The sequence below is a fragment of the Purpureocillium lilacinum genome (genome assembly GCF_023168085.1).
Source record: "Purpureocillium lilacinum CBS 284.36 DNA, scaffold_5, whole genome shotgun sequence".
NCBI lineage: Eukaryota > Fungi > Ascomycota > Sordariomycetes > Hypocreales > Ophiocordycipitaceae > Purpureocillium > Purpureocillium lilacinum.
In genome coordinates, this window is record NW_027072115.1 from 445,446 (window position 1) to 465,781 (window position 20,336).

Genomic DNA, 20,336 nt, shown 5'->3' on the forward strand with positions numbered 1-20,336 from the left:
TCGTGATTCTAGAGTGTCACGATCCCTGCTCTGCTCGCGTGGCGCGGCCAGGCCCTGCGCGCTGCCCAATTTCCCGGAACGACCAGGGCCCTGGCCCGTCTCCCTTGATGTGAGTTTGTTTGCATGGGCTCCTCGCGCGCTTGGTGTCAGGTCCAGCTGGCGCGCATGATCGCAAGGCGACGCGATTCACGGACGAATCCCACCTACGGCCGAGAAGGTGGTGCGGCGGATGCATCTCCGTGCTACACTGTAGCACGACTGCGCTCCACTGCTTCGTACGGCGCATTGCTTTTCTCCCGACAGGCCGGCGTGACGTTGAGACATGAGATGCGATTCATTACCGCCCGTCACCAACAAGCGCCAGCTTGCGGTTGGCTCTCGGAGAAGCAGACAGGATGAACCTCTTGGCTCCGTCGTTCGATCGGCATTCAACAACAACAACTCCACGCATTGCGGCCATGAGACCACTCGGCCAAACTGTTCTGGCCCCCTGGCCGTTGAACGAACTATCAAGTTGCAAAAGTCGCAACACATGACGTTCACGCATGCAGGGGTTTGATCTGGCGCCCAATATGACAGCTGCCGCCGTTTCACCGTGCCGAGTCGGGTGGCCGTCGACCGCATCGGGCCTGGCTGGGGCTCTGTTGCGCGGCCTGTGCCTTGCCCGACTCTTGCGCTTTGACTGCGACCCCATCGGTCTGCATCGCCAGATGCACGCGCGCGCAAGAGCTGCGTCTCGACCGGCGTCACGCCCAGGCGCAGCGCTGCACGCAATGCCCATTACGCACCGATGAGACGACGGACTGCTACGGTGCATGCGCGGCACAGACGCTTCTCCTGGGCCTCGCAGCACGTTGACCTGAAGGATGCGGAATGGTTGCGTCCGAGCAACCTCTGAATTGATGCTTCCCCTCGCATCGGGCATTCTCATTCGACAATTGGCCCATGTGCATGTAAACGACCGTCCCTGCCGCCCCTCCGTCTCCCATCAAGCTCTCCCAGCGCGCCGATCACACACACCAATCAATCAGTAATCAGTCAGTCGCGCAGGCCGTCGTCGCTCTCCCTTGGTTTCCCCACGGTCTCATCGCCTCCGGGGTCGACATCGAGTTCGCATCTCAGACCTCCATCTCGAGCAGGTCTTGGTCCTGTCTCGGGCCACTTAGACTTGTGCAGATCGTCAACACCCGCAGCGCGAGCGACCAAAACAAAGCAAAGGGACAACACCACCTCGCCAAAGGGGTGCAGCCAGTCCCCGTCCGCCGTCGACTGCTTTCAGCTGGCCGCTTCTCTTGGTTCTGCCTCGAACGCACCGCGATGCCCAAGCGCTGCCTTGCTATGCAAACATCAGGCATACGGGCTCTGTGTTGACGTCAATGTACAGCTGCTGTCTCAGTCCCCAATGCAGACCCCTTACGGCGCGGAGCGCGGGTTCCTTTGGACGCGTTCGCCCGCGTTGTGTGTGTGGCCGCGGCTTTCATTGCCCTGTGCTTGCTCCTTTATGTTGGAGTTGTGGGCTTTGTTATGACGGGACGCCTGCAGCTTCGCATCGTCTTTGACACGGTCCCTTGCCAAAGGTCGAGCAAGGTTTGGACGCCTCACCTTTGTGGTAAGCCCGTGAGTGACCCCATACGTATAGCCACCGGGAGCTTTGTATAGCCACCGCCGGAGTGGCGTCTTCTAGCTCGTTGATCCTGGTTCCTGATGAGTTTCGACCGCCGGTGACTGCACAACCGCTCCAGCCATGTCAGAGCCATCCTTGTTGTCCAGGGGCGCGTCTTTGGAATAGACTCAAGGTCCTTGGAAGATAATGCCATGCCCGGATTGTGAGATTGATGGCTGTCACCGTGGGAGACGATGCTTCAAGATTGCTACCCTGTACCTTGATCGGGTTTGCCATTGCCACCTAGTCTTCCATGTCGAAGGGACAGTTGGCGAAGTGGCATTGCCATCTTTTGCAGGGTAATGCTGTAAGTAGTGTCCCGAGCCGCGTCTGCCAGGGGCGCTGCGTTCGTCTGGCTCTTGGTGCCATTGGATGCGACCGCGCCCTAGAGAGGGCATCTCCAGCGAAAAGTGAAGAGCGCAAGGGCGCCTTGCGTGGGCTCTTCTGAGCATCCTTGAGCGTTACAGCTTTGGAAATGTAGCTGTCTCTCGTGCGAATTCGAGCGGCGAACGACAATTGCCATGCATTGAGCGTAAACACTGTGACCCATCGCGATGACACGTCCGTTACCATCCATACACAAGGACCGCCTCCTGCATCACGACTGCGACAAGGATGCTTCCTACCCGTGGTCAATGCCAAGTTAGTCCAACGATCGGACGACAACGGGGCCGAGATGCCCAAGCGGTTGAGTCGGTTTGAGTTGTAAGGTGAGGTTCGCGGTGCAGGGTAGGTTGATATGCGGCGGGGACTCGGGGGCAGTTGACCGTGGATGCTCGCGGCGCATACATGTCGATGGCCGAGGAGCATGACGCGAATCGCCGGCCGGCTTTTGGTGAGATTGAATGGAGGGGGTATGGAGGGAGGGAGAGAGATGTGGTGGGAGTTGGGCAGTTGTTTGTCGATTGTTGGTTGCCTGCGACACCCTCCTGTGACTATGATGAAGAAACACCACATCTGTCTCGCGACTGACAGTTGATGAATAATCCAAAGAGATGCCAGGGTACTCCGGAGGCGGAGAGGATTCTCGTCAGGAACACAGCATAAAAACTCTGTATGTATGACAATCCTAGATACACCGTCTTCCTGCGCGTGCTGACATCCACGTTCGTCTCTGGAGCTAGATGCTGTCACTCAACTCGTATTGATCTCATCCAACGACTGGCCAGACACAGTAACGCTTAGTCTCTGCTACAGGTCCGCTCATCCTCTTTGCTGAATTACGGGATGGGCTGGAAGAGTTGTTGATGGGCGGGGATGCGGGTGGTCGTTCTGGCACTTAAGTTCGTTGTGGTGATGCGATAGCGGTGGCGGCGGTGAAACTACATAAGCAGAGAGACGGAAGGTGCAGCGCTGTATACGCGCCGTACTGGTACTGGTTGAGATGGCGAAGTGAAGATATATATTTCGCCGAGAGGCTGCAGATTGGTGAGCTGTATCTACGAAGCTCCGGCCTGGAGAGGTGTGAGAGCTACGATGCTGTTATAGCGCCCCCTTGAATACCCTATAGTGCACCGATGGGCCATGAATGTCCAAGGAGAGTTGACAGCATGCTTCCCGGGTCTCTCTGCGCCTAGCTGCGACAACACGCTCTAACTGAGGCCTGGTAGGAACACACGTCTCGTGTCTACCTTGCAGCACAACGGGGGGCTCATGTTGGCTGCCAGTCGCCAACGACGAATGACGAGGAGCCGAGCGTCTAGAAGAGGCAAGCGACGCAGCGCCGCGCAAACACAAGGCACAGCAAGCGAGGGCAATGACTGGCAGAACATGCAGGCCATGCGAGATTCCGTCTGCGCGTGCGTGCAAGGCGCGTGTTCCTGCACAGCACAGAGCCCAACGGGCAACATACGGCCAATGCCAAGTGGTTTGTGATGGGATAGAAACCGGGGGTTCGGTCGCATTATGGGTCTGGTGCGGGTCGGCGCCCAGCTGCCGGGCCCGATCGGCGATGCGCTATGGGGGGCTTTTTCATGGGGGGCGCATGGGGATTCGGGGAGCGAGCAGCTTGCAAGGCGCGCGGATTCGGCAGCTTCGGACTGGGTGGTGCGAGAGCCGCCGGCCAAGGGGGCAGCAGCAAGCTGTCGTTGTTGTTTACATGTCTTGGTTGGAGTTGGACTCTTGTTTATTTGAGGAGTGTTGTCTGGTCAAGGGAGGGAATGAACGGGATCACGGAGGCTCGTAAATCCGGGATTGCGAACGGGCGGGAGTGGGCGCAGATGCAGGGCAAGAGCGCGGATCGTGCCATTCCACGTGATCCGGTCACTGATTCCAAGATGCAAGCCAAAGCCGCTCGTCGCCGCCTTGCTTCGCTGGTGATCCGTGACGAAAAGTCCGCCAGGCGGAAAAGGAAGAAAGCCGCCCCCGATCTCCCCAAGCTCCCCAGCCCCCCCCTCCCTCCCTCCTCCCCATGCCTCACCGGGCCCTGGCGGGCCCCCCTCCCAAGTCCCCGCACCGCGCCCGCGGCGTCGGCTCGCCTCCGTTTCCGGATTGCTGGCTGGCTTACTTACACGCACACCCGTCACGGCGGCCGAGCTCGCACCAGCAGCAGCAGCAGCGGAAGAGCTGGCCCAATTTTTTACGTGCGTGCTTGGGGCACGCAGCGCACGCGCGACAGACGCACGACGCGGGAGCGTCGTCTTCCAGGGAGCGCTGCCGAGGCGAGACGAGCCAAAAGGACGATTGAGACGCGCGACCAACAGGCCGCGACCAACGGACAGCGCAGGATAATGAGGCAGGCAGGTGAGCAGCCCTCCACTGGCGGCAGCCTGGCAGGGGCTGCGGTACGGGCACAGGGCGGCAGCATCGACAAAGACTCGACGAGCCCGCGGGATTTGTCGTGCATTCGAGACACTCGAGTTCTTTGATGGGCATGTGGCTGCAACGATACCACTACCCAACTACGTACTCTGCGTCCCGGAGGGACAGACAAAAGGCGACGTGAGGGGAGGGAGAGGGCACGACGGGCGAAAGAGACGCACGGCACTGAGCTCAGACTCGAGAAGGCGCGCGACAAACAAAAACGTCGAGCGACGAGGAGCAGCGGCTGATGCGGACGCGCCGGCTGCTGCACGGGCCCTGGCTGAAGCTCCGCGGGCCATGAATCCATCCATCCATGCCGCCGGGGTTGGGGGCAACCGGCATGGCGAGAGCAGTGGGGGAGAGCGAGAGCACGCACAGCAAGCAGCTCAACAGCCACCCCCCTCCCCCCTCCGTCCCGCCGGCGGCGCTCAGTGGCTGCAGCCCGCCCAGCAGCAGCCGCCGTCCAGCCCTTTTGGCGCAAGCCTGCCTGGGCCGCTGGAGGACGGCCCCTTCCAGAGACGCCCCGATCTCCGACTGCAGCTCCCGTCCAGGTGGGAGAGCTCCAGCGGCGGGGACACCCCCAGCAGGCAGCATGATGAAGCGAACCGCGGTGCGATTGGCACAGTAGCTCATCGATGGCCGTCCCAGCCACCACCGGGGGCGACGCACGCGCAGACGGGACGGGGCCTTGGGGGGCATGGGGGACCCTCCAATTGCGTGCGAGAGGTTGCATACGGGCGCTCCAGGTAGGCAGGGTGTCGAAAGGCAGAAGGTTTGGCGTGCGCTGAGCACGAACAGGTTCCAGTCGGCGGCAGGTTCCAGTTCATGCTGGCTGGGCTGGGCTGGGCTGGGCTGGGCTGGATGGATGGATGGATGGACGATGAGGACTCGAGGAGGAGGAGGTGCCCACTCCCTCCCTCTCACTCCCTCTGGCTCGCTCGCTCACTCACTCACTCACTCACTGGGCAACAGGTTGTGTACGAGTACCTCTGCCGGCACCACGCCCACGCAACCTGGGCAGCACGCACAAGCTGCTGGCCGACAAGGCCCACGCCCTCCCCGTGCGCCCAGCGACGCTCTCACTCTCTGTCCGTCCGTCTGGGCCCCATGGTCCCCCTCCTTGGACGTCTCCCTCTCTCTGCCTCTCACACTCTCCCTCCCATCCCTCCGTCTCCCTCTCTTTCTCTCTCTCTCTCTCTCTCTCTGTCTCCGTGGCCCCCGCCTCCACTCCCTCTGCAGTACCGCATGTACGCCCACAGCTCTGCTGATTGAGGCTGACGCGACCTCGACCCAGCTAGCCCCAGCCCGCCGCGCCCGTACCAGTGACATCCGACGCCGCAGAGCATCCCCGTTGCCTCTTGACCAAGACGAGCTGTCTGTCCTCCGCTGCCCTCCCACATTCTGCCGTCTCCTGGTCGAGCCCGTCTCAAGTACCGGATACCACGACCGTTAGCAGCCGCTGTAGTCCCTCTGCGTAGCTTGTAGCCTTGCCTTTGCCTTTGCCTCTGCCTTTGCCTCTGCCGTTGCCCTGCCCTGCCCTGCCTCGTCTTGCCGCCGGCGCGCCCCCGTCCGTCTGCCCTCCCGCCCAGCTCGCTGGCTCGCTGGCTCGCCCGCTCCCGCTCACTCTCCTCTCTCGGTCCCCGTCCCTCTCCTTTCCCTTTGCCCATAAATACCTGGCCTCCCGTCACCCGTTTCCCTCCCATACCATCCCAGGGCCCTGTTGTAAGATAGGCAGCTTCCCAGACGCCCAATTGCTGTCACCCGCACCACCTACACGCTTCACATCCCCCACGCCCACACAGCAATGTCTTCCCGCAAGAGAAAGCAGGACGAGGAGGAGGAGGAGCTGGTCTCCCTCCCCGAGGACGACGATGGTGAGGAGGAAGAGGAGTGAGTGCCTTCTTCCCTTGCCCCAAGACAAGACAAACCCGCGCGTTGCCTCGATTGTCCCGGCGCGGCGTGTCATTGTGCGGAATCATGGGACGCGCAGCTCCCCCGGCGCATCCATTGACTCGATCGATGCTATGCGCCAAAATCGACCATGGGGGCCCCACGCTGACGACACACCCACCCACCCTAGGTACATCTCCACCGGCGACGAGGAAGACGACGTCGAGGAGGATGAAGAGGACGAAGAGGAGGAGGGTGACGAGGAGGACGAGGAAGAAGAGGGAGACGAGGCCGAAGGCGGCGATGACGCTGCCGAGAAGCCCAAGAACGGCGTCAAGGGTAAGCTACTCTTCTCAACAGCTTCAATCGCATCGCTAACAGGCTGCCCTGCCGTCGCAGACGACGAGAGACCACCCGTCAAGAAGCGCAAGACGGCCGACGCCTCGGCCGAGGAGGTCCCCAACGGCGACGCCGACGAGGACGTGGACGCCGAGGAAGAGGAAGCCGACGAGGGCGCCGCCGCGGAGCCCGCCAAGGACGCCCCCGTCAAGGCGACCGAGAAGCCCGCGGCCGAGGCAGAGGCGGAGCCCGAGGCCGTCGCGGCGGGCGGCGACGACGAGGAGGAGTGATGGGCGGGAGATGCTTGGAGGCGACGACGACGCGGCGCGTAATTGTGTGCCTGCGAGTATGCATTGTGCGCCTGCGTCGCGCTCCAGTCGCGTTGTGGCGCGCGCCTTGCCTCGCTTCGCCTCCTCACGATGTGCCCGCGCGCCGCGTGGGACATGGGATCGGAAGCAGGAAGCCGGAGTCGCGCGCAGAGGGGGGGCTTTCGTCATGTCATATCATGCCATGCCATGTCATGCCCGTGGCGTACTGTACCCAACCCATCGCTACCTACGAAACCAGCCAACCAGCCATGTGAGCCCCGTCAAATCTACCTACCTACTACCATCCTACCTGACCATGTTTGATGCCTTGCCCACACGCTGCGGCTGCTACTCCCCGGCCCTCTTTGTTGTGATGGGAGTAATTGATCGCGATGCCCGTGCTGTAGCTTGAATGGTTTCTTGAACTGTGACTTGGCCAGTATTTTTTTGATGAATGGAGTCCACGGACCGCGGGCCGGCATGGCATGGGCCGCGCCTTGATTCGCCCAAAGTGTCGTGCGTCGCGCGTCCTGCCCGCTGCCGCTGCCGCGCTGGTGGTGGTGGTTGCGGCCGTCGATCTGCCGCTATCCCTTTCATCCATCCATCAATCCATCCATCAATCAATCTGGTCGTTGTCCGTTCACTCATCAATGTGTCGCCTCACCGCGTCGCTCTGCAGTCTGCATCGCCGCCGCCTTCGCCGCCGTGACCAGGGACTCCTTCTCTACATACTACGTATCTCTCAATTCCGCGGCGGTGCAGCTGGCTCCTCCTCCTCGTCGCGCAGCAGCAGCTTCCATATCTGCGCAAAGGGCACCAGGCCCAACCGCCGGGCGACGGCCTGCGAGGCGGCGTTGTCGGCGCTTGTGCTGTAGAATAGTGTCCGCGTCTGCTTCCCCTTCTGCGTGCCGCCATCACCATCGCCGCCGCTGCTGCCTCCGCCGTGAGCGGCCGCTCCGCCGCCGCCGCCCTCCTCCTGCTGCTGCTGCTGCATCATCGTAACCGCCCAGGCGGCCACCACGGCGGGCGCGATGCCCTGCCCGCGGCGCGAGGGGTGCGTCCATATGCCGGCCTCGGAGGCGGAGGCGGTGAGGCGCGCGCAGAAGCAGATTGATATGGGGGTGAGCAGCGCGGGCGGCTTGCGGTGATTGCTATGTTGGCCTCTGTGGTTGCTGCGCTGCTCTCTGTGATTGCTGTTTTTCTTGTTGTCCGCGTCTGCGTCTGCGTCTGGGTGACTGTTCGCGTCGGCGTCGCTCGCAACGACGGCCATGGCCCAGGGTCCGAGTGCGCCGGCTAGGAGGTCGGTCCACTCGCCGGGCTGCCAGTTCTCCGGGCGGGCGAGCCGCGGCGGTGCATCTTCATCAGCAGTTACCGCCGCCGCCGCCGCAGCAGCAGCAGCAGCAGTAACGGCGGCGGCGGTAGTACGTATGTCGTCTGCGGATGCGATGATACGGACATCCGTGGGTAGAGGCCACGACGAGCGCGTGTAAGAGGCAGAGAAGGATGCCGGAAAGACGTAGCTCGGCCCGTGTGCTACGCACCGCTCCGAAAGGCCGAGGGAGAGTCGCAGCCGCGTGATAGACGAGGGCGGTTCTTCATCGTCGCCGCCGCCGCCACCGCCGCCGCAGGACTCATGCGAGGATAACGGAGGAGGGGAAGGGGTTTCTTCCGGACGGAGACGTTCATGGTAGCCGGCGGCGATGAGTGGTGGGGACAGCGCAAGGACGGAAGCGCAGGGGTGGTGGTGGTGCAGGGCGTGGACGGCTTGCACGGCGTGCAGGTCGGGGGCGAGGAGGGCGGGAGGAGAGACGGAGCGGTCGAGGGTGAAGATGGCGTCGAGTTCGGCCTCGAGTAGGGGGAGGATGTCGGCGCGGGGTGTAGCCATTGATTGGACTCCCGGGGTGATGCGTGCTTGAGTGAGACAGTGAGGCTATCACGAGAATTGGCACTCGATATGCAATATCGAAAGAAGTTGAGAGGCCCCTGGACTATGATCCATCGACATAACCGCGAAACGACTGAGGCCGCGTGGGGAGAGGCACGATTGACGAAGTGCCGAGTCTCTGGCGAGGGCCTTTCATATGCAGTAGCTGCCAAGTGAGTTGTTTGCGAACTCGCCGGCACCATTCAAGTCGGCTGCTTGGTCGGTTGCACGCCCCGAGCGGGGAACCGGTCGGAGATGCCGGCCGCGGGGGTCGCATCGGCGTCGGGGGCCGGGCGAGTGACGTCTTATGCGCAGCAGCAGCCAGCAGCCAGCGTCGTATAACAAGAGCGACGTGCCATCCGCGCCCTGCGCCGTGATTCCTCCTCGCACCACTCATCCGCCTCACATCCTCTCCCCTCAACACTCACCCCGACCTCACAACGAAGACGCAGCCTCTCTCTCTCTCTTCATCGTCATTTACAACTCCCTCCCAGCCACCATGGCCGACGCACCTCCGCCCCCCCGCCAGCCCCTCGCCCCCGTCCAAGACATCGACCACCTCGTCCTCACCTGCGCCTCCATCCCCGCGACGCTCACCTGGTACACCTCCCACCTGGGCATGCAGGCCACGAGCTTCGCCTCCGAGGCCGACCCGTCCGTGACGCGGCACGCGCTGCGCTTCGGCACGCACAAGATCAACCTGCACCAGCGGGGCCGCGAGTTCGAGCCCAAGGCCACCACGGCGCTGCCCGGCACCGCGGACCTGTGCTTCCTGGTCGATCCGGGGGTGGACCTCGCGGCGGTTGCGCGCGGGTTCGCGGACGCGGGCGTGGAGGTGCTGGAGGGGGGTGGTGTGGTGGGTAGGACGGGGGCGAGGGGGAGGATTAGGAGCGTGTATGTGCGGGATCCGGATGGGAATCTGATTGAGTATGTGGCCTTCTTTTCTTCTCATCTCTGTGCTTCTTCTTTTGCGATTCCGTGGTATATGCGTACGGCTGGTGTGGTGTTCTTGGCTAACTTGCGGATAGGCTGTCGCAGTACGTCGAGCAGTGACGACGGCTCCTCGCCGCCAAAATCACCGTCGCCCGACAAGGCAACATCATTCGTAGTCTACAACTTGCCCAGGTGCCTCGCCAAGTGCGAGCACCATGAACCTACGCCTCTATTAGTAGTCGTCGTGTCGTCGACCGGCAGGGCACTACGTTGTCCAAGCAGAGCCCAGACCCAGACTAGACCGTACCACATACAACAGGAGAACAGCAAATTACAAGATATTCAGCCCTATCACACTACCGGACCTCGAAACCATGTCCGTTTCGAGCCATGGTGTATATGTCATTCCCCGGCCGGAGCGGACCATGCGTCAGTCCAAAAACCCGGCAGGCGACGAGGAAGCCGGCCGGCGCCAGACGCCACCGTTGTGGTCTATCCGTTCGGGACCGGGTGGGCAGTGGCTCGGGAGTCGGCCCCCCCGTCGAAGCGATGCCCTTTGTCTGGCACTGGCGGCGCCGTCCATCTGGCCTCCTATTCGGGAACCACGGTGAGTGGCGGCTCGCGGTATCCGGGCTGACAAGCCGCCGCAAAGTTAATCGCCCGTGGTCCGGGGATGGCAGCTTCAGCTCTGGTGCCCGACCGGCTTCAGCGAAAGGTGAGGTGACAGGCCATGAGCAGCTGGGCAGATACAATTGACTGCTTCAAAGGCAGGCAGGAAATATATGTAGAGTACGTGACGTCCTCGTTCTGTGACCGGCAGTTGGATCCTGGCGTTGCTGGATTGTCGCGGTTTGAAACTCACCACCACCCACTTACACAATCACAGCTCGCCATCCAACTACTTCCAACAAAGCCATACCAGATCCTCCACAAGGCAAATCATCATGTCACGCCCCATCGACTTTTACGACCGCGTCGCCATCGCCACCATCGTCGTCTTCTCCTTCTACCTCATCGGCGGCGTGTGGCTCTGCATCAAGCACGGCTTCCACAAGTCGTCCGGCTGGCGCTTCCTCATCATCCTCGCGCTCGCGCGCCTCATCGGCTCGAGCCTGCGCCTAGCCACCATCAACGACCCGACCAACGAAAACCTCTACATCGGGTGGATGGTGCTCAACGGGCTAGGCCTGGGCCCGCTCGTCGCCATGCTCATCGGCCTGCTGACGCGCGCCTTCGAGGGCATAACGGAGACCCGCGGCGGCGACTTTGTCTTCCGCGTCGCGTACCAGAAGCCCGTCCACCTGCTCATGCTGGTGGGCCTGATCCTCGTCATCGTCGGCGGCACCGACTCGGACTTTGCCGTCGACGCCGCCGGCGACCCCACGGTCGACTACGCGGGGCTGTCGGTCGCGGGCATCGCCATCTTTGTGGCCGTCACGGGGATCCTGCTGCTCGAGGAGGCGCTCGCGGCGACGCACTGGAGGTGGGTGCCGCGCGGGGAGCGGCGCATCGTGGCCACGGTGGGCGCGGCGCTGCCGTTTGTCATTGTGCGCCTCGTGTACTCGTGCATCGAGGTGTTTGGCGACGTGACGCCCTCGCATGGCGAGTACGTGGGCATGTTTGTCGTCATGGAGATGATCATCGTCTTCATGTGCGAGGTGCTCGGCTTCACGCTTGACAAGGGCCAAAGGCCGAGTCGCCAGCCAAGTAGGATGCCGGGCTTGGGACGTACGCTTGGCATGGCGCAGGATCAGGAGGGGCAGGTTCGGTACGAGCCGCGCAAGCTGCATTCGAGGTTCCGGGGTTGAGCTTGGGCAAGGTGCTTTGAGTTGTCGTATAAGTTACTACGTGTACCATCAATGTTGGCGTTGGTCAACCTTGACATGGAGAGGCAATACACTTTGGCCGTCTTCATACATGCATCTCTGTCTTAAACATCTGCCTATAGCTATTGTACAAATGTTATTAAAGTATCGCATCCATGGATTGTAGATGGCATCGGAAAAGGGCACGCGGATACATAAGCCGTCTCTGACTCTACATGGTCACGAGCAGTTCATCAAGTCACCTGTGATTGATCATGCAACCTCTATCATCTTTGAAGACTCAAAAGACCGGACTTGGGAGTAGCTTATTGCCCCAGTCCAGGATGATCTGGCGTCATGTTGTTCAGAGCACGCGAGGCGACGGGGCGGAAGGATGCGCCTGAGGAGGCGACTTACACGGCCACGCATTGCAAGACCGTCAACGCCAGCACGAAACTCTCATCGGCATAAAATAGCACGCCAAGGCAATGTCCATAGAGTACAGGTCATGGAGCCGGAGACACAGGACATCCGGGAACACCGCAGCATTCTGCTTTGCGCCTTCATCCCAACCCCTTCCTACGGACTTCCGAGTATCACCCCTGGCTCCAACGTAGAGTCGTGCTTCTCAAACTGGCCGTGGCGTCCCGCGCCAGATGCAAACCTCGCCGCGCCCTGCACGCTCTCCGTAGTGATGACCTTGGCGCCCTCCTCAAACTCGTGCCTCATCGCGTCCTCAAACGACCGCGCCTCGTACGCCGCGTAGTAGCAGCTCGCCCTGTCCACGTTCATGCACCGCTGCGGAAACGCCAGCAGGCCCTCCGCGATCCTCGTCGCCTCGCGCAGCGCCTCGCCCCTCGGCACGACGCGGTTCGCCAGCCCCATCTGCAGCGCCTCCTGCGCCGACACGGGCCTCCCCGTCAGGATCATGTCGAGCGCGCGGCCCAGCCCCACGACGGCCTGCAGCCGCACCGTCCCGCCGTCGATGAGCGGTACGCCGAAGCGCCGGCAAAACACCCCGAACACGGCGTCCGACTCGGCGACGCGCATGTCCCCCAGCAGCGCGAGCTCGAGACCCCCCGCGACGGCGTGGCCGGCCACCGCACAGATGACGGGCTTGGAGACTTGCATGCGCGACGGGCCGATGGGGCCGATGTTGCGGCCCTGTACGCCATGGCGAGCGTCGATGATGGGGCCGTTGTATGTTTCACCGGGTGCTGCGTCGCTGCCCGGCCGGAACTTGGCCACCTCGTGCAGGTCAAAGCCCGCGCAGAACGTGCCGTGCGCGCCGTAGAAGACGCACACCTTTTGCGACGGGTCCTGCTCGAACGTGAGGAATGCGTCGGTCAGCTTCCTGGCCGTGGGTCCGTCAATGGCATTGCGCCGGTGGTGGCGGTTAATCGTGATGGTGGTGATGCCATGCTCTGTCTTGGAGACTTGCACGGCATTGGGCTCGCTGTCCGCCATCGTGAAGAGGTGATACCTATACTAAAGGTCAAGACGGCTGGCGTTGTTGTCGAACGCCCTATGGAGCAGACACCGAACCCTATCTGCGTTTATAAGTGAGCGGGGATGACACCCAGGCCGAGGTATCCGGCGTGGGCAGTCATGGCAGCATATCCGCTCGCCCGATTGTGATGGTGCCTATCTGATGTCATCGGTTCAAAGGGCGTAGCATCGGCTTGTCAAATCGTTTGACTGTCGTCCGCATGCAGCTGTCTCTGTGCGGCTGGCTTCGGGCGACATCGGAGATGTGAGGCATGGCGCCACGACCCCCAAGGGATTCGACAGGGCCTTGGAAACCCCCCAACGACAGCGCAACGAAGATAAAAAATGCTTGGAAGGGTGTTTTCACAGTCATGTCGCGTATAATAAGCACCTAGAACATTCGTCAATCTGCGTGGCATACAGTAATATCTTTACATTGGATCACGAGTCGTCCTCGCCGGTACATGTACTTAGACGGTACGATGCTCCGTACATGCGGCCAAACGAAGTGTCTTGTCTTTCAAGAATGAAGTGCATCACTGACTGCTCGATATGCAAGGGCACGTCTCTTCTGATATACCTTGTCTATCCTGATTCAAGTGTTTGCCTTGCCCCGACAATTCTCATGTAGCCCTGGGCTACTTCCTTTTCTGTCCCATGGCTTCCTCGCCCTTGGCGAAACGCTTCTCATTATTCGCAAAGCTCTCGGCCTTCTTGACTTTGTCGAAGACGCTCCAAATCTCAGTAACACTTTGCTTGACATAATCTGAAGCTAGTCAGCTGCCTGTATCAGGACGCCTCATCCACTGATTTAACTCACAGCAACCCACGACCATCCAGATAAAGTTGAAGAAAAAGTAGTAAAACCAAAAGTAGTATCGCTCCGGCCGGCAGTATGATATCTCGAGGAGGCTCGTCGCGTAGTAGAGGACGTCGCCGTAGATCTGACCGGTCGAGATTATGAGTTGCAGAGCGTGTCTGGCGGGGTGTTGAACGACGATGCAATAGGCAATGAGGAAGGCCAGCGGACCCCAAGCAAACTGAAACAAGGTGTTAGTGACGTGTGGTTGCAAGCAGTGCCCTTACTTACCGCGGTGACGGCTTCCATGCACAAAAGGAACGTGTCAGACGTCAAGTACCGAGAGTCGGATAGAGAATATTCCTTCCATAGCTGGGACCACAAGGACTGATCAGCAGCAAGCGTCTTGTGGTTCGAGACGAAATGGGCTTCGAAGAAGAGGTGAATGAACCCGGCTGTCCCCATGTTAGTGCCCAAGACTCAGCCTGGGGCAGAAGGGGCACAGAGGATGCTTACTCAAACACATCCAAGTGAACGCGAGCCGATCCGATGATTTGGCTGTTGGTCGCAGGTAGCCGAAAAGCTGATAGGAGCCGACAAGCACAGCTGCCCATTGGAAGCCAAAGCGAGCAATCAGCGAAACAACGGAGCTTTCGTTGGCGACATAGTGCGGCAGCTCTACGCCCAGCGGGTAATAGCCGTGCGGCGTGTTCAAGGCCTCCATGGTTTCGGTTCATTGCTTCTTTGCCGTAATCATCAATCCACAAGAACTTGACATTTGCTTTATACGTATCTCGAGGACGCCAGGAGCCAAATACACTGCCTGCCGCGTCGCCATGCATCTCCGGAGCCCCACCCTGCCGAGCAACCCGGCTCAGGCCATTCGGTCAATTCATGTCTTACTCCCCAAGACTCGGGATAAGCCAGATGAGGAAAGAAAGGTCGCTTTACCCCAATGGTGTAGGTAACTAGGTGAATTCGGACATTCGGGACTTCCAAAGACCGTCTAACGTCCGTTGTTTAAGTACGACCTCCACATGATTTGTTGACCTGCCCCTGGACGGTCAACGGCAGGCCCACATCGTCCCGCCGGAACGCCGTGGCCCGTGTGGTTCGAACATCGGGACATGCGCGTCTGTCTGGGGGGGATATTAATTCCGAACTTGCAATTCGCCGAGAGCAACGGAGTTTAGTTAGCCTGGGGTAGTGGTCCATGTTTGATTGAGATGCGGCTGGCTCCTGGGGACATGGAACGAGATGTAAGCACTGAAGTGTTGCCGTGAGCTTGTCAGTTGCTCGCACAAAGGGGGAAAAATGTCTGGATGAAGCCCAATTTTACTATTAGGAAATTAGGTACAAAGAATGATTCCTGTCGTTTTGTGTGATCAGGCCGTAAATACTCCTGCTGCCCGCACCTCAGACGTCGAGTGCACGTTGTGTCGAATGAGACGGGCTTTTACTTCATGTCGCCAAATCCTCGCCCACCAGGGGGCACCGGCCACTCATTGGCCTTGAGATACCTCCTCTGCCCTTCCCCGACACTCTCCTCGTACCATGTATTCCCTGGCTGCGCAGCCTGGGCGGGTATATCCAACTTGTGCAACCTCGTCGTACTCGCAAACCCATCTAAGCCCTCTGTTACGCCGAGTTCTTCATCCGTATTTACTTCCGGCCGTATCGCCGGCTGCCTGTTCGCGGTCGACCGCGACCCCGGGTCCCGGCTGGAGCGCATGTCGGTGCCGAATATGCGAGGGAAGAGATACACCAGGACAAGGCGCAGCGCGGGCAGGCACGTGCATATGATGCCCACGTTGACCTCGATTGTCGACCACCACACAATGTCCCACAGCTCCCACGTGGGGTTGGAGCCCCTGGCAAAGTGCGTGATGGAGCGGAGGCGTAGTATGGAGACTATCGTGACTCTATTGACGTCTCCGTTAGTTGAGCGTGGTGAGTATTGGTAAGTATCGGGCTCATCACTCACATTGTCCCCGTGAAGAACATGAGGGTTGCTCCGACCTTCTTCTTCCAGTGCAGCTTCAGCTTTCTGAGCTGACTGAGCGGTATGACGAGCAGCCAAAAGTCTGTCGCGACGCTGATGGCGGCGTTGGCCCACGCCGACGCGTTGATGTTGATGCACCCGCCCTCGACGGTCCTCCCAAAGTCGTATTGCTCCCAGTAGTACTGCGTAGGGTGGCACTGGAAGACCACCTTTAGAAGGAACGCCACGATGAAGGCAATCTGGAACACGGCCGTGCCCCAGAGGATTCGCCGCATGGTGGACCCGGGGAAAATGTCGAGATAGAAAAAGTTTAGCGTGAGCTTGACGAGCCCGATCAGGACCACGTAGAGCATCTCCATGACGTAAAAGTAGATGGCAAAGGTCCGCACGTCGGATGGGGAGACACCCCAGACGTCCTGTCCCATGCCGTGCGCGGTCAGGCCAAACATCATGATGGCAATGCCGGCCACCCCGACGACGAGGGTGGCCGCTATGGTCCAGTCGTCGCGGCGGAGGCGTTGGCTCGCGCTGAAGAATTGCTTGTAGATGAGACGAGTGACGACGAAGAGAGTGGTGAAAGCGCCGAGGATGATGTTTAGGACGTTGAACTTGAGGCGTCGGTCGCGGACTGGCGTTTCGCATGCCGTCTCGGTGATGATTCTAGAATCTGGGCTTGTCAACCAAGGATGTCAAGATGGATTCTGTGCAGTTACGTACGGATAGCCACTGGCCGGGTGCAGTTGACCATGATGCACGATTCCGCCTCGGATTTGGTCTGCTCGTCGCCGCATATGCAGGTCATGTTTGACGACGAGCCACAGCTCGCCGTAACGCAAGGGACCTATACACGTTTGTTAACAACAAGTATCAGGATGACGACGCAAGACTCACTAACAGCACATTCTGGTAGTTGCGAAAAGTCGCTCGCCCACAGGGTGAGGTCTCTCACGCGCAAACTTCGCTGCATCATGAGCTCTGATCCTGCGTTGACGAAGGGCCAGGTCCCTCCCGAGAGACCGACACCCGTTGTGCTTGAGCCCATGGCGCGTTTCGACAGACGGGAGGGTCAATCCGAAACTGAGCGCTACGGCGAGAGCCGGACGGGGTGGCTAGGCATATTTGAAATGTCAAGCAGGCGATGTAGGCACAGGGCTGATGTGCCGGCGCCTGCCCGTATGTATGCATGAACGGTACTTGTAGATGAGGCTAGCGGGCTGTAAGAACGCATGGCTGGCTGTCCGCCGCCCTCAATGGCAGGAGGTCAAGGCGAGCAAGGCCCCCCAGCCTGGCGACTTGCAACTGTCAAGCTCCAAATCCGAGTCAGGGCCAAAGCGCAAGCTAAGTACACCCTTGGCTCCATGCCATCAACGGCCTGGTCCGTCGGCCAAGGCAGACGCGAGAGGGGCCAGTCGCTGGCGGCATCTCCACGCGGATGCTACCTGCCAGCCAGCCAGCCAGCCGTCGACACCGTCCGTGCGCGACACACAAGAACGCGCGCCACTACCGGATTCGGATCTACACAGGGCGAGCATCCCGGCTCTTGGGGCCTTGAGTCTAACGCCCATGGGGGGCCTCTTGCGGGCTCGGCTCGCCAAGCCGACCGGCGCTGGTGGTCGCAAACCCCGTTTAGTAGGCACTTGACGGGAGTGCTTCCGCAAGGGTCCGCCCCAAACCTCATTTAGCCTGAGGTGTCTTTGAGTTGAAGTGAACCATTCGAGCAAGGACAAGGCTGGCTTCGTTTGTGCGTGGACGGAGATCCGGGGGAAGAACAAGCGTTTTGGTGCGTATCTCGGCGGAATACAAGTTGAGACGACGCTATTAATCCCCGTAACCGGCATGTGGGATCGCCGGGGGGGGCTCATCGGCCACGCGCCTCTAAGTCCAGGAAGCCGTTTACCTCACTCCGTAACAGCTTCACCTTCATGTTGTGTTGCTGCTGAGCAGAGACACCGCCCGCGTTACACTCTCACAGTTACGATAGCTCTATGCAACTGTCTCCGACTACCGTGTCGAGGGCACATGGCTCTGGTTCTGCAACAGGAGCAACATGCTACTGCGCCAGGGTCCCATGCCGCTGCAGGGTGGGCCTTCATGCGGCACACAGCTCCCGCATTCCGCCAGGCATCATTGCAAGGGCCAATAACGCCTGCTGTCTCATTGGCAACTCTCGGCACATACAGACCCCAGCCCTGCCGTCCAGCCCTGTCGCCCGTCGCAGTTACCTAGCTCTTTGAGTCTTGAGGACCTGCCTCATTGACACAGAAGAGCGGGTTAAACGCCGCCGATTCGACCGCGGATGCGCCCGGCGTTGGTCGTCCTTGGACCTGCTTGCGCCATCGCTGCGTCCTGACAGCTACGCTTGAGCGCTCAGGTCAATGCGTTCGTGCGACTCGAAACAGACGCGGGGAAAGGGGTTTTCCGAGACCCTTGTGTGGTATGTTATCTACAGGGCGCGACGCGGGGGAGGAGATTGGCCCTTCATGCCTGCTCGAGTCCTTGTCCTCGGACGAGAGGATCTCGTAGTTGCCCAGCTACGCTTCAGCAACAGAGGTAGTGATGCGCCGTCGGGCCAGAAAAGGGGACAACGCCGGCCCAGGTTGTGGTGGCACATCCCTCTCTGGAGAAACGTGCTTGGATATGCTGCGAAATAGGAAAGTGTGGCGTGCTGACGAAACTCGAAGAGGCTCGGCGAGGTCAATGCGATGGCCTGACCTTCGCGATCGCGTCCCTCACCCGCGCCAGAGGACGCCTGAACGATAAGACGCACAGCAATTGCCATGGATACAGAGAGGAGCATAGCCTCTTGACGGGCATGATTCGCAAGAGCAATCGGTCCATCTCCGCGTTCGAGTCAGGACGCGGATACCCGACCGGCGCTCTGCGCCTCAATCAACGGCTGAAGAAACCGACGCAATGATCGACCGCAACGTCGACCGCAGAGGAACGTGCTCGAGTAACGTTGATGGAAAACGGCTGCCAATGACGCCCCACGCGAGCTGTTTCCAGCGACACAAGACCTGCGGCGGCACGAGTCGGGTCCACGGAGGCTGCGCTGCATAATCGGCGGCGGTGGAACAGTCCAGCTGACACGATATGCTGTGCGACGAGCCATTCGAACGGCGTGTGCGCGGAGAAGGAACATCTGGGTGCTTCGTGTTCGAGCCGTGCTTCCAGAAAGAGTCCCCCCCGAACAGGGAGGCTGGATAGGAGTTGGTTTTTATTGACGGTGGCTCAGTCATGGCAGACCCCTGGTTTGTTAATGATACAGGTTCTCGGCTCACGGCACGGAGCATCGCGAGCCAACATTGGTTTCAGGGCGACGGTTCGCAGGCATAGCTGCTGCATAATACTTGAGGGCCAATACTCCGAGCACGTTGTTGGTGTGACCAACCTAACCCAGAAATGGCTTTCTTCTCTCCGCAACCAACTTCAACATCTCTCTGTATTACTGAACGCGAGTTTCCCCACGCTGGGCCGGGACATGCGGAGTGTCTGCTTGCTCAGCACGACGTTGGCTTGCCCGCACAATGCCGGAATAGGTACTAAGACACTCGCCATTGAGACACGCGGGGAGCGTGTGCTCGTGCATACTGGAACAAAGCTGAGCAGCCAAAGCCGCCGTAACGCCATGTCAGATACGGAGGAATAATACATGTTCAGGAAGAGTCCGACTCGCCGGACGGCGTCAAGTGCGTGCGTGTGGCTCCGCCTTCCCCGTTGCGCATGTGGCAGCGCGCGGTTGCGATGCAGGCCGCAACGGCACGCACTATCGTTGCGCTGCGCAGGCTGGTTGATAAATTCCTGAAGCGAGCACGTGTACACTGCCTCGGGGGGTGGCGCATCTTCAGCCAGATTCAGCCCGGGTGATGGCGAGTAACGAGATAGCCGAGCCGGGCAAAAAGCCAGACTTCCACACTGTCGAACCGTCAAACCTGGATTCGGTGTCAGGCTCATGTGGAATTGCCACTGCGATTACCCCAGCTCAGCCCAGCCCAACCCCATCATCAACCTTCGATAATCGGCAAAATTCAGCAACGGGTCCCGCCCGGCAATTCTAATGTTACCACGTACGTACTTCGTACGCGACCCCCAAGAGACCTCGCTGCTCGAGGACAGCGAAGCAGCGACTAGCTTGCACATCGAACCCCATCGTCTCCCGTCGAAGGAACGTGAAAGGCCAGGCCACGCCAGTCCCGTCCACGCAGATGGATCGTCAGCGGGCGCACGCGCGCACGCACAGGCGCGCGAGTGGAGAGAGTGCTTACACGCTCGGCCAGCCTGGCCGAAGGGCAACCATTTTAACAGGCGCACCAATAGCCGGCGGCAAAAAGCGCCTGGATAAGGGCCGCCCGCCTCTCAAGCGCCCCCTCCGCGGGGCGACGT

General features: G+C 60.4%; 7 protein-coding genes across 7 annotated transcripts; 3 read left to right on the plus strand and 4 right to left on the minus strand.

Moving 5' to 3' along the window:
• Positions 1-6,269: 6,269 nt before the first annotated feature.
• Positions 6,270-6,984, plus strand: PLICBS_006732 (retrotransposon-like protein 1; the record flags this gene model as incomplete). The annotated part of the gene is made up of 3 exons (XM_018328199.2): positions 6,270-6,355; positions 6,546-6,694; positions 6,755-6,984. 3 exons carry the CDS (start codon positions 6,270-6,272, stop codon positions 6,982-6,984), a joined length of 465 nt encoding a protein of 154 aa, XP_018173228.2.
• Positions 6,985-7,744: 760 nt separating this feature from the next.
• On the minus strand, positions 7,745-8,887 carry PLICBS_006733 (uncharacterized protein; the record flags this gene model as incomplete). Its single annotated transcript, XM_018328200.2, has 1 exon — positions 7,745-8,887. One exon carries the CDS (start codon positions 8,885-8,887, stop codon positions 7,745-7,747), a length of 1,143 nt encoding a protein of 380 aa, XP_018173229.2.
• A 538-nt stretch (positions 8,888-9,425) lies between these two features.
• Positions 9,426-9,979, plus strand: PLICBS_006734 (uncharacterized protein; the record flags this gene model as incomplete). The annotated part of the gene is made up of 2 exons (XM_018328201.2): positions 9,426-9,853; positions 9,955-9,979. The coding sequence occupies 2 exons, from the start codon at positions 9,426-9,428 to the stop codon at positions 9,977-9,979; spliced, it is 453 nt and encodes a 150-aa protein (XP_018173230.2).
• An 824-nt stretch (positions 9,980-10,803) lies between these two features.
• Positions 10,804-11,667, plus strand: PLICBS_006735 (uncharacterized protein; the record flags this gene model as incomplete). Its single annotated transcript, XM_065601035.1, has 1 exon — positions 10,804-11,667. The coding sequence occupies one exon, from the start codon at positions 10,804-10,806 to the stop codon at positions 11,665-11,667; it is 864 nt and encodes a 287-aa protein (XP_065457107.1).
• A 576-nt stretch (positions 11,668-12,243) lies between these two features.
• PLICBS_006736 (uncharacterized protein) lies at positions 12,244-13,131 on the minus strand (the record flags this gene model as incomplete). Its single annotated transcript, XM_018328202.2, has 1 exon — positions 12,244-13,131. The coding sequence occupies one exon, from the start codon at positions 13,129-13,131 to the stop codon at positions 12,244-12,246; it is 888 nt and encodes a 295-aa protein (XP_018173231.2).
• Positions 13,132-13,790: 659 nt separating this feature from the next.
• PLICBS_006737 (uncharacterized protein) lies at positions 13,791-14,675 on the minus strand (the record flags this gene model as incomplete). Its single annotated transcript, XM_018328203.2, has 4 exons — positions 13,791-13,918; positions 13,973-14,192; positions 14,243-14,406; positions 14,468-14,675. The coding sequence occupies 4 exons, from the start codon at positions 14,673-14,675 to the stop codon at positions 13,791-13,793; spliced, it is 720 nt and encodes a 239-aa protein (XP_018173232.2).
• Positions 14,676-15,407: 732 nt separating this feature from the next.
• Positions 15,408-16,755, minus strand: PLICBS_006738 (uncharacterized protein; the record flags this gene model as incomplete). The annotated part of the gene is made up of 3 exons (XM_018328204.2): positions 15,408-15,873; positions 15,936-16,620; positions 16,671-16,755. The coding sequence occupies 3 exons, from the start codon at positions 16,753-16,755 to the stop codon at positions 15,408-15,410; spliced, it is 1,236 nt and encodes a 411-aa protein (XP_018173233.2).
• Between the last annotated feature and the right edge of the window lie 3,581 nt (positions 16,756-20,336).